This window comes from Ruditapes philippinarum, unplaced genomic scaffold (genome assembly GCF_026571515.1).
Source record: "Ruditapes philippinarum isolate M1 unplaced genomic scaffold, ASM2657151v2 ctg20886_1_1_1_1, whole genome shotgun sequence".
Lineage (NCBI taxonomy): Eukaryota > Metazoa > Mollusca > Bivalvia > Venerida > Veneridae > Ruditapes > Ruditapes philippinarum.
In genome coordinates this window covers 933-13,851 of record NW_026853794.1, presented here as the reverse complement: position 1 = coordinate 13,851, position 12,919 = coordinate 933, and the positions used below count along the sequence as shown (strand labels likewise).

At 32.9% G+C, this 12,919-nt stretch overlaps 1 protein-coding gene across 1 annotated transcript; it reads left to right on the top strand.

The window, feature by feature from the left end:
* Window positions 1–1,066: 1,066 nt before the first annotated feature.
* LOC132737903 (potassium channel subfamily T member 1-like) lies at window positions 1,067–11,800 on the top strand (the record flags this gene model as incomplete). The annotated part of the gene is given in 7 exon segments (XM_060725276.1): window positions 1,067–1,267; window positions 2,098–2,206; window positions 2,548–2,656; window positions 3,460–3,609; window positions 4,088–4,326; window positions 7,391–7,634; window positions 11,688–11,800. Coding segments are annotated over 7 exon segments (1,165 nt in total), but the record flags the coding sequence as incomplete, so codon positions are not given.
* Between the last annotated feature and the right edge of the window lie 1,119 nt (window positions 11,801–12,919).

Genomic DNA, 12,919 nt, shown 5'->3' with positions numbered 1-12,919 from the left:
GTCACTAGCCTGACTGGTCTGTAAAAAATCAGCAGCCAATTACCTTATTTTCTGAAAATTGAATGAGCTTTCAAATAGAACAACTTATTTATCTTTGATCTACAAAACAATTGTATAAGACATAATTCATGATTTTACTTTACACTAAAAAGTTAAACAATCTAAGGCTGTTTAGGGAAGTAGAAATCACCAAACATTAACCTGAACGGCCTTTTTTATTTTTGACCCAAAATTCTTGGACTGCAGTGAAGTGCCACTTCAAAGTTTGACATTATGTCTACTGCTTCAAAAGGGCAAAGTCTGTTCTTTACTCAGACATAGTCCTGGTCTGCTGTTTTTGTACCTTTTCATTTCATTAATATTTCCCCACCATTTTAAAACAATGATAATGCCGCCTTTAATAATTCCCTGATTAAAATGTTGAAATAACTTTATAATGTAGGCTGTAGACAGACCTGAAGGGTGTACGGGGGAAGTTGTACATCATTAGATTAAAAGGCACTTGATAGATAGGGAGGTCCCTGGTGTTTTGATATCACTATGTCTAATTAGAATTGATGGGAGATATTTCTAGAATCTCGCCTGTTTGTGCATCATTGTGCAAGATCTGCAGTAGTTTTTTATTTCATCATAAACATTCGCTGTTAAGTAAATTAGCTGACAGTTTGCAGGGGCGTTATCTAATGTCAAACCATTGTAGGTAATGTAAATCTCTTTCTCTGTCTCTGGAGCATCAAGGTAGCATAAATGTTTTAATTTATAGTAGCTGTAGTCTGGCATTAACTGCATACTTTTGGGAATACTGGGGAAGTGTAATGCTTCTCATTATCCAGAATAAACTTTAAAAGTAAATGACCTGATGTCTCAATGGGAAAGTTACGTTTGACAGAATATGCGTCTAAAAGTGATATGCTAAGTTTTTTTCCCCCAGCCCACTGATAGTTTAATAGACACATATGCCCTGATGAAATTTTCAGAATGTTTTGAAGCTGTTTAATTAACTGTTAATTTAGAAATGAGTTTTAAATTACCAAAATGTGATCGTTTTTTGGTGTTTTTATTTCAGGATTATTTTGTTGTTTTGCTGTCACCATGTGAGCTCGACCCTACCATGAAAGTCTTGCTACAAGTGCCGATGTGGGCCCAGAGAGTGATTTTCATTCAGGGCTCAGCCCTTAAAGATACAGATCTTGCCAGATGCAGGGTTCAAGATGCCGAGGCCTGTTTTATTCTTTCAACCCAAAATGTGGAAAACAAGGAAGCTGCTGTAAGAAATTCATCCTAATTTTGACTGATTTATATATTATGTGTGATTGTCTGAAATTTTAAATGTTACTACTTCACTCTCTATATAAAAACCCTCTGTATATAGCAACTTTATTTTGTAAATCTGAAGTTGATAACATAGAGAGGTTAGACTATATTAGGTTTCACATCCCACTTTAGAATCTTTTTATGAGAGGAAGCTATCCAGCTAGCTTATAGAATGTCGGTGTTTTAACTTGGGGTGCCCCTTGGTGCCTGAAATAATGCAAGGAGGGGCACCTGAGGTCTTCGTTCAGTAGTAAAGCTATAAAGTTGCCATATGACCTCTACTGTATTTGTGTGACGTAAAAACTCAACTAAAAAATGTATACTGCGAATTCACTTATATTTGTGGGCATGAAATTTTGCAGTTTTATCAAAACGGGCATTTTCGTGGGTTCTTAAATTCATGGAATTTCAATTTCTTGTAAAAAAAAATAAAATAAATAACCTAATGCAAAGTAAAGTAAGCTTACACTTAATCACCACACATTTTACTTACCGCATGTACATATCTTTACGTATCACACAGCGCTTGTCAATAAATTTAGTCCTTGCCTCTGGGCATTCATTACACAAAATTCAGCGGAAAAGCGCCGGTGCATGTTTGTAATATATAGAATAGAGACATGGCAAAAAGTATTTGTTGGGATAAAATTTTGTCGGATCTTAAATTCGTGGATTGAACTACTCACGAAATCCACGAAATTTGTGCCCCACGAATAATAATGATTTTACAGTATTCAGGTTAAAAATGCATACAATATGTATTTATATATTATATTTTTACAGGATCAACATACAATAATGAGATCTTGGGCAATTAAAGATTTTGCTCCAGAGTGTCCGCAGTATGTTCAAATATTTCGGCCTGAAAACAAGTTTCATGTTAAATTTGCAGGTAAATCTTCTATTATGATGGATTGATAATTCATGAAATTGAAATTTTATTTATATTATGCTGCTGTATTAATTTTCATTATTTATGACATACCTAATAATGTCTTATCAGGGTGGTCATTGAAATTTTTTCTTAGAAGGCTAGTACATGTATTTCTAAAGCCATACCATGCTAAATATCTTGAATTGACTTGTCTATCTTTTAATCTAAGCAAAATCATTCATCATTTTTAGGGAAAGTTTTGAAAAAATGAATTGACTGTGTAGCAAACAGTGCCGCAGTGCAGACCATTATCAGGAAGCATGATCTAAGGGTTAACGATGTGTTTATATTTTTTTCAGAACATGTGGTCTGTGTGGATGAGTTTAAGTACGCCCTTCTTGCCAATAATTGTTTGTGTCCTGCCACATCAACGCTGGTTACGTTGTTGTTACATACGTCACGTGGACAGTAAGTAAATGACACGGTTTATTCTATCATGTTCACATTAATTTTTATTCTATCATATCCACATTAAAGTAAGAACACTGTAAATTTTAAAAAAAAACTGATTTTTTTAATTGATTAGCAGAGAAAATTTATATTTTTCCAAAATTCTTCTGGATTTGAAAAAAAAAATCTACTACAAATTTCAGTGAAACATTATTTGTAGAATTCTCAGGTTTGAGCTTGCTTCCTTTTTATACCCTCAACAATTAGTGCTGTAAATGGAGTACAGGTAACTTACAGCCTCAATCTCAAGTTAACGCACTTTACATCAACGGGTAAAAGGTTTGCCCTCAACACATTTTCTGTGAAAAGGTCGCCCAGCTGTAATACTTAAAATATCAACTCCTTTAATTTCCATATGCTTTGTCTATAAATAAAATAAACACTAAGTTTGTTAAACAAAATCCAATGTTACAAACATACATTATAACAGTGTGTGTGTTTATAATTTGCAGGGAAGGACAGGGGTACTTTAAGACTGTATGTGTATAATTTGCAGGGAAGGACAGGGGTACTTTAAGACTGTATGTGTATAATTTGCAGGGAAGGACAGGGGTACTTTAAGACTGTATGTGTATAATTTGCAGGAAAGGACAGGGGTACTTTAAGACTGTATGTGTATAATTTGCAGGGAAGGACAGGGGTTATTTAAGAATGTATGTGTATAATTTGCAGGGAAGGACAGGGGTACTTTAAGACTGTATGTGTATAATTAGCAGGGAAGGACAGGGGTCATTATAACAATGTATGTGTATAATTTGCAGGGAAGGACAGGGGTCATCTGAGGAGTGGCAGAGATTGTATGGAAGATGTTCTGGTAACGAGATATATCATATACGTCTCGGAGAAAGCAAATTCTTCGGGGAATACAAAGGAAAAAGCTTCACATATGCTTCGTTTCATGCTCATAGAAAGTAAGATGATCAGTTTATTGTTTAATAGGGATAAATTTATAACAAACTATAGCTGAGCTTCAATTTGTTCAGCTTCGATTAGTTGATTTCTTATGAAGTAAAACCAAAGTCCTGATTTTTTTCTCTAATACATTCTATATCAATACATGAGTCAAGGTCCCAATGTCTTAAAGGTTTTGCGTAAGTCTTACTTAGACTTATCAAAGTTTTATTGTAAATAATTATGGAAATAAACTTAAAACATGCCCTGTTTTCCAGTAGATGCCAATATTGTAAGAGACTTTTAAGTCTGACAAAATGAATGAATGTCAGATAATAACAGAACTGAAGAGAAATTTCTTGGTTAAAGCATAAAAAGCTCATCACCATATTACATATACAAATACAACATATAATTGTTATTCTGTTCTGTAAATAACACACTATATCAAATGATGTTTCTGAACATAGAGTTTTTTACACCATCTCTTCTATACAGATATGGTGTAAGTCTTGTTGGTGTACAGCAGAACAGTGGCGTATCTACAATACAGCTCAATCCTGGGCCGCGTCACATCATGAAGGAGTCGGACATTTGTTTCTATATGAACATAACCAAGGAAGAGAACTCTGCCTTCATTTTAGCTCATCCGAACCAGGAGGATTCAAAACCAGACAGGAAATTGATGCAGGGCGGAGAACATACGTCAAAAGTTGCCAGTGTGATAGCAAGTGTTGGTATGTTAATGTATTGATCCCTATAAAAAATTAGAAATTGATATTGATATCCTACATACATATAGGGCATTACATGAGTGGTCATTTATACTTAAAAGTTACTCATATAGTTTTGCTACGAGATCTTTATGTGTAAATATTGGGGACTGGGGCAATATCGAGGGTCTTTCGCTACAGAAAATAGGTTGCAATTTCTCTTTCCCTAAAAAGCTTAATAGGTATTATGCCTCCTTTTACTAAACAATTTTCATCACATACATGTGCCTCTTTTGCCACATTATTTGCGGTAAACACATATAGCATAAAGACTCACGAAATTTTAGCCTTACATAAAAAGCTTGTCAATGAATAAGTGATTCTTTTTACTGTAGATAGTTCTTATTTTGATTATGTGTTAAATAGAATATTATATTCTTGTAGTTTCATTACTAAAGATTTATTGAACTCCCCAGAAGCTCACATACTATAGATTTTTTCAACTAGTTCAATAAAATTAAACCTACACTGTTCAATATCCTCTATTTATTTCAGTCTTCTAGAAACTTTGTGTATCCAAATATATTTGGCACTCAACATTTCACTTGGCTGAATTGTTTCCCTTTATGAAATATGTGAATTGTTTCCAGTGATTTTCCTACTTATATAACAGACTCCGAAAAAAGGCCTCTTCCCAATTGAAATTTTCTTTAAAATCATGTAGTTTTCCCAAAAATCTCAACTTAAACCAGCTTTTTTACTTCCCAAATCAGCAATTTTAGCGACAAGTTTTCCCAAAATCAAAAGGCTAAGGCCTCTTCCCAATTTAGTGAGAAAAATCACTGGTTTCCCTTGATGAATTATCTGAATTGTCTCCCTTTATTGTCTGAATAGTACTATTCCTTTAAGTTTATATAATACCTGAAATGTCTCTATTTATTTTATATCTGAATTGTCTCCCTTTATTTAATAACTGAATTGTTTCCATTAAGTTAATGTCTGAATTGTCTCCCTTTTTCCCTTAATTAAGACTCTGAAATGTCTCTGTTTATTAAATAACTTATTGTTTCCCTTTAATAAACAGCAAATGAGAATATATTGGAAATGTGTGTCCCTAAACCAGAGTGCCAACCTAAACCTGAATCGACAAATGGTTTGTTACTGTTCTAGATGGCGTCCTTAATTTTCACCACTTCACCAGAAAAACACATTCCTTTCACCATCTTATGACTTTTTTGTGGCCCATATTTTGTTTAGAACCATAACTTAATGTTTCTCTGGGTTATTTTTTTCATTAAATTTGTATTGTCTGTGCTTTTGTATTTTGAGTTTGTAGATTGAAAAATAAAATTGGTAAATGTACACAGCACAATTTTCACTTTTAGCTCACTGTTGTTGTTCTGTAATTGAAAAATATTTCCGCCAGGAAAGCATTAGATTAGTAGTTTGGGGGTCATCCGTTTGATCCCTGCATAAGGGGAAATTTCCTTGTGACAACTGATCCAGGATATTGAGTTTAATGATAATTAGTCTCTCACCTCTGATCCAGAAAATCATCTGTGACAAGTAGTCACTATGTGGTGAAAGTAGTCAGTATGTGGTGATAGTAGTCAGTATGTGGTGATAGTAGTCAGTATGTGGTGATAGTAGTCAGTATGTGGGGATCAGTAGTCAGTATGTGGGATTAGTAGTCAGTATGTGGGATTAGTAGTCAGTATGTGGGATTAGTAGTCAGTATGTGGGATTAGTAGTCAGTATGTGGGATTAGTAGTCAGTATGTGGGATTAGTAGTCTGTATAGTCAGTATGTGGGATTAGTGGTCAGTATGTGGCATTAGTAGTCTGTATAGTCAGTATGTGGGATTAGTAGTCAGTATGTGGGATTAGTAGTGGTAGTCAGTATGTGGGATTAGCAATTGGTATGTGGGATAAGTAGTTTGTATGTGGGATTAGTAGTCAGTATGTGGGATTAGTAGTCAGTATGTGGGTAGTCAGTAGTAGTGGTAGTCAGTATGTGGTATAAGTAGTGGTAGTCAGTATGTGGGATTAGTAGTCAGTATGTGGTATTAGTAGTCAGTATGTCAGTATGGTATTAGTAGTCAGTATGTGGGATTAGTAGTCAGTATGTGGTATTAGTAGTGGTAGTCGGTATGTTGGATTAGTAGTGGTAGTCGGTATGTGGGATTAGTAGTGGTAGTCGTGTGTGGGATTAGCAATTGGTATGTGGGATTAATAGTGTTAGTTGTTCAGGAAAGTTAGAGAAACTCAGGAAAGGTGAATCAGCTATCTGGATATGTCCAAATATTTTGCTTAATAGGCATAATATAATCTGTAATTTAAGATTGAAGATAAGTACTTGACAGTTAAAAATAACAGAAGATAATTTACATAGGAAAGTTGATCTGAATGTTTAAAACCAATCAGATTTTTTAGATCTTTAGTCTATTAACTGTTCTATTTTACCACATTATTTATCTCCCCTGAAATAATTGGAATCCCTCTTTGTAGGCTTAGTACTTTGTATATGTCATTAGAGACAATAACTATTAAATTCAACAAAAGATAATTTATTGACAGTTGTTGGTTGTAAGATTATGAAATGAAACAACAACAATGAATTTTAGAAAATATTAATTTAAAATCCCATACAGTACATTTATTTTTTTCTATCCAAGAATTGATTAATTAATTTCATTTGAATTATATTCTAAAGAAACTTACATAATTATCATTGTATAGTGAAAACTCTAAAAACCAGACCCTGCTCAGACTTTTTTTCAAAAGATTCCAGTTTTCAGAGATTTTATTAAGAATTATTTATTGATCTGCATTCTACATGGACCTTGTTTAAATACTTTTGTAGTTATAGTTCAGACCTCTTAAGTTAGTCATTCTTTCATTTCTTTTTGGAATGAATGATAACGAATATTGTTTTACCGAAAGAATGCTGAATTGAAGTGTAAGATTCTGATACTCTTTCAGTTCATGTAGATATCAACATCAAATTGAATGTGGTATATCTTTGAAGATATCAACATGATAATTATTTTTTTAATTGGTTTATTAAATAAAATAATGTTTATTTAAAGGGACGATGGCTTTAGAGTTACAACACACTCGTCTAATCAACGCTCCTCCAGAGATTAAAAGATCCGGTAGTCGGCGGACAAAGTTAGAGATTCCTTCAGGGCTTACAGCTGCAAACTTGCAGAAGAGGCCGAGTATTGCGCCTGTACCTGCCTTCCTTGAGGCTTCAGATATAACAATACAAGTTGAGGAGGAGACCATGTCAGAGGACAGTTTTCCTTACGCTGATGAGGAGGATAATCCTGAGTAAGTGTAAAACAGTTTCTGATTGGCTAATACAGAGCACAGTATGTAAAACTGTTTCTGATTGGAAACAGTTTCTGATTGGCTAATGCAGAGCACAGAATGTAAAACTGTTTCTGATTGGCAACAGTTTCTGATTGGCTAATGCAAAGCACAGAATGTAAATCTCTTTATGATTGGCAATAGTTTATGATTGGCAAATACAAAGCACATTATGTAAAGCTATTTCTGATTAGCAACAGTTTCTGATTGGCTAATACAGAGCACAGAATGTAAAACTGTTTCTGATTAGCAACAGTTTATGATTGGCTAATACAGAGCACAGAGTGTAAAACTGTTTCTGATTGGCAATAGTTTATGATTGGCCAATACAGAGCACAGAGTGTAAAGCTATTTCTGATTGGCAACAGTTTATGATTGGCTAATTCAGAGCACAGTATGTAAAACAGTTTCTGATTGGCAACAGTTTATGATTTGCTAATTCAGACCACAAATTGTAAAACAGTTTATCACATAAAGGAGTGTAATAAAGCCATTTAATAAAAACGATATTACACTAGACGATATATCACTAGTGTAATAACACTTTGACGTCACGTCATTTGCGCTATAAACATAGCGTTAAAGCGCGCTAATGTTAGCGTTACCACTATTGGCATGTCAAATAAAAGTGACTCTTGTTAACAGTTTAAAATTCTTATTCTATATATGTGATAAATAGAATATTATATTCGTATTGATTCAATACTAAATTTATTGAACTTGTTGAATAAAACAATATTATGCTCGCCAGAGGCTTGCATAATATGATTTTATTCAACTCGTTCAATAAATTTAGTATTAAACCTACACTCATTCAATATCCTCTATTTCTGATGGGCAGCATTTTATGATTAGCTAATACAGAGCGCAAATTGTAAAACAGTTTCTGATTGGCTAATATCCTTATTTTAAAACAGTTTCTGATTCATAGATTCATGGCAAATTATTGATACTCTGAGCTTAAAGTGTAAAGCTGTTTCTCATTGTCAGATACAAACCAATATAGTAAAAGAGTTGTTGATTTGTAATCAATATATGAAAGTTAGGAGTAATTTGTGTTTTAAACTTTACCACACTGAATATCTAAATTAATCACACAACCGTGCCGATTTTGCGACTCCGTAAATATGGTATTGCACGGCTGTGCATATATTTTGACGTGACGTCATTATAGTCTGTCCCATTAAGAATGGAAATGAACTTTTGCCTGGTATGAATTAACAAAATGACGTTGAATAAAATATAAAACTTTTTTGTAAACTAAAAAAAAGTCACCCTCGAGATATTTCAGGATTTTACTCTTAAGTGTCTACTTTTCTTGTGAAAGCAAATTTTGATTTCTCTATGGCAAATCTCTGTTGTTTATTTTCCGTAGCCATTGCCGAAGTACTCTTCATTTGAAGATGAACGGGAAGAAAGCACGTGTAATGTTTCTAAAATAATACATGAGGTTCTCGGGGTGGTTTCATGATTATTTTACAAAGCCTGGATCTACAAGATGTCAAAGTTTAGTTGCAATGCATGATGGAAAACTTTAAAAAATGAAAAATAAGCAACAAGAACACCGAGTCACATGGAGTAGATCTAGAAATTGCACTTACTTTTTAAACTGAATAGAATCCTATGAACATATAAACGTCACGACAAATTTCGCATTCTGAAGATTCCTTCATTGCCAGTTTCTATCCCAGTTCCGTAGCTCTTCAAAAATCCTGAATGACATTGAGTCATGACTCCTAGTGACTCCTACACTTTTTTGATGATCCAGATTTTTTAAAACTGATAATCCGTCTCATTATTAAAACATTCAATTGTGGATTTATCTGGGTTAGCAAATGAAATATGTAAATGAAACACTATCATAATTCAGCATGTTCCAAATCCATAATTCAAGAACGGCCCATCAATTTTAGTTGTCAACATCACAATGTTTTATGGATTCCTGACGAAAAAACTTTATTACGTCAACAACAATTTACGAAATATATGACGTAACAAAAATGCCTCGCGCTTTATATATGGATGATTCCAGTTGCGGCAATTGACAAGAGGGCGGTTAGGCATATGTAACCTCAAACAGATAATTTAAGCGTTGAGATAAACTTGCCTTGATGACATTTTGAAATAATTTTTTGTATACCCCAGATTTTGGCAACTTAAACTTAAAATTATTCTGTAAAAATTACACTTTCGCTTCAATTCATAATTAATAATATAAAAAAAACTTTGATACTATTTAAAAATAATTTAAAACAAACTTAATGACATGAATCTACAACAGTGCAATACTTTCTTCCATTAATTACATATAATATTCGTTTTGATTTTATATTTTAAACTATTTTATATATTTCTCAGAAATAATTTCCCTACATAAATTATTACCTCGTTGTTCAAGACTTCTGGAAAAATCCTACTCTTTTTGTTTTAGCTACAAAAATAAACAATACGCGGTATTTTTCTCCCGCGAAAAAATATGCTAGATCTATTGTTTTTTTTTCACTGAATTTTTTCAAATTTTAGGAAGGCTAAAATTATTTGAGAACGTCACTCGCTGTTTTCTCTTTGACTCGATCTACCCTTCATATTAACAAAAGTATTATATGTTAACACTTTGAGTCTACAAAAAAAAAAAAACACGTATTGTCGCCAAACTCAAACTTACTCTTAATAATTTCAAATCACTGCCGGTTTTTCTGGACATTTTGTTGAATTGTGAGACGGAAGGTTAAATCTGTATTTACGAACTTTAAAGTGATTGCTTAAGCTAGAAAGCAATGTGTTATATTCTTATAATGCACATTTTCCTTGAACGCGAGTCTGTGTTCTCTCGTTAGCGCACGAAATGGCACCCGAAATAAGAAGGGTAAACATATTTTTGTATCCGTCAATTTATTTACTTTTCTGAATTAGACGTGGTACACACTTATGGACAGAATTCAGACAACTACAGAATTATTGTAAATTAAACATTTTAAATAGCGAATAGAACCATTTTTATAGTCTCCTAGCTAGTGTTTCCCGTTGCCCTACGACGCGTTGCGGTATTCACATACCGCGCTTGATTGAAAAGCTATCTAATCAAATCACTTCACTGTTCTTTTTCTCTTAAAAATATAAATTGACGACATCATATCATTGGTAATTAATTAAATCTTTGATGTTTAATTATTTATAAAGCTTACTGATATTTTCACTTCAAATGATTTTGATTATTTTAAAATTTAATAATGGTTTGTTAGTAAAATGCCTTTTTAACACAACTTTTGTTGTCATTTTTCATTTTAATGAGAACATTTAACTATTGATCAGGAAGTAAATATATAATATATATATTTTTTTTAAATTACCGAGTACATTTCACGCTGAATTGTGAGAACGAACCCTAAAATGACGTCTATATGGGCGCCACCATTTTTTTGAAAAAATGGATCGATCACGTCAGGTTACAACGTAAGTCAACGGGAAAAAATAAAATAATTTTAACACTTTTGACTTATATTACTGGACTTTATAAAAAAAAAATTGAAAAACTTTGCCTGGGAGATTTGACTTTTCCAGGGTTTAAAACTTTACTTTTAATTTTTAAATTTTTTTACTTTATTTTTAAAAAAAAAAAATGGAATTTTTTAAATTTTTTGGATGGCGACTTTTTGTTTAAAAAAACCATAGTTTTAAAGAGCGCTAAATTTTTAGCTTTAAATCCCTTTTGGGCGCGTAAATGAAAAAGCTCTTATTTCATTTTTAAAGGGTTTTTTTTTTTGGGTATGTGATAAATAGAATTTTTAAATTTGTGTACATGTAATTTTTCATTACTAAAATTTTTTTGCATTTGTTAAATTTAAAAAAATATTTGCGGCCTCGGGCCAATTTTTTTTTTATTCAACTCGTGAAATTAAATTAAATTTATTGAATTTAAACACTCATTCAATATCCTCTATGTATTTTAAAGGCCCAAAAGTGTTGTTGTCTCATTCTATTGACATTAGACTGATTCTCTGATTTTGTTTACAGGTTTGTGCGAGGATTTCCACCTGGTAAACCTTACATCGGAACCAGTCCAAAACATTTATGTCACCCTAATGAGAGAAAAACGCCCCACTTTTGTTGTCTTCAACTTGTTCAGGGTATGAAAATGTTACTTTACCATTTCTTAGACCTCCTCCCCACCCCTTTAAAGCACAGTTTGTCTATCTTTAAAGGTTGGCTAATATTTTATTATTATCATACAGGTCTATTTTAAAACTGGTGATCCAGTCAACTTGAAATTTGGTTATGATCCCAAGATAAACCCAAATACAATAAAAATCTTGATTAGAGTATACAGGCCCAAAAAGCAATGTCCAGGAATGGGTTTGGTTTGTAAGTTAAACAAATGCATGGTACCGGAATATCAAACTTTTATTGTCCATATTTGAATATATCCAGAGGCAGGGTTTACATAAGATTTACAATGGAAGTGGGCAGGGACCAAGACAAGATACATTACTGTAACCCAATTTATATTTCGCGAATACAAATTTTCGCGTTTTTGCCGAGGTCGGACATATTTTCGCGAATATTAATTTACCGCGTTTTCTTGATTTTCGAAAAAAAAAAATATTCGCGCGGATTGGAAAAGTCCGATTGTGCCCCCGTAAAAAATCCATTAAAGTCGACTTTAATCTTCAATTTAATTGAAGTCATTCTTGTTATATTGTATTGGTAAGTGAATTGTTGATCACAATTCCAGCAAAAAACATTTTCTCTATATATGTACATGTACGGCATCGTGTCGTCTTCATTTCTAAAACATGTTATTTAAGCGTTTCATAAAAAAATACCCCTTCTCCATCGGGGATCGAACCCACGCTTGAAGAAAATTATGTTGAAATGAGGGTCCGCAATCATAACCAACTGAGCTATTCAGGCTTGTTAAAGTTTTGGAAAGGGTAAAAATTCGATGCTAGTATGAAACCATTCTTGTATTTCAGTTTTGTTAATTATTGTACCACCCAAATCCCTTTTTGTGGTGCTCATAGGTTTTTATACCACCTTTGTCTTAACAAATTACTAAAACAATTAATCTTATAGGAATCCCAAAAAAAAAACAATTAGCCTTTTTTTGTGATGCTCGATTAGTTTTTTTTTCCCACTTTTTTTGTAAGACGAATTTATTCCCCAAACATTTATTTATAGCGTCCAAACAGGGTCATAGGTTCCACTGGACTGAGGACAAAAGGGCAGATTATTTTGCACTTGTTTAT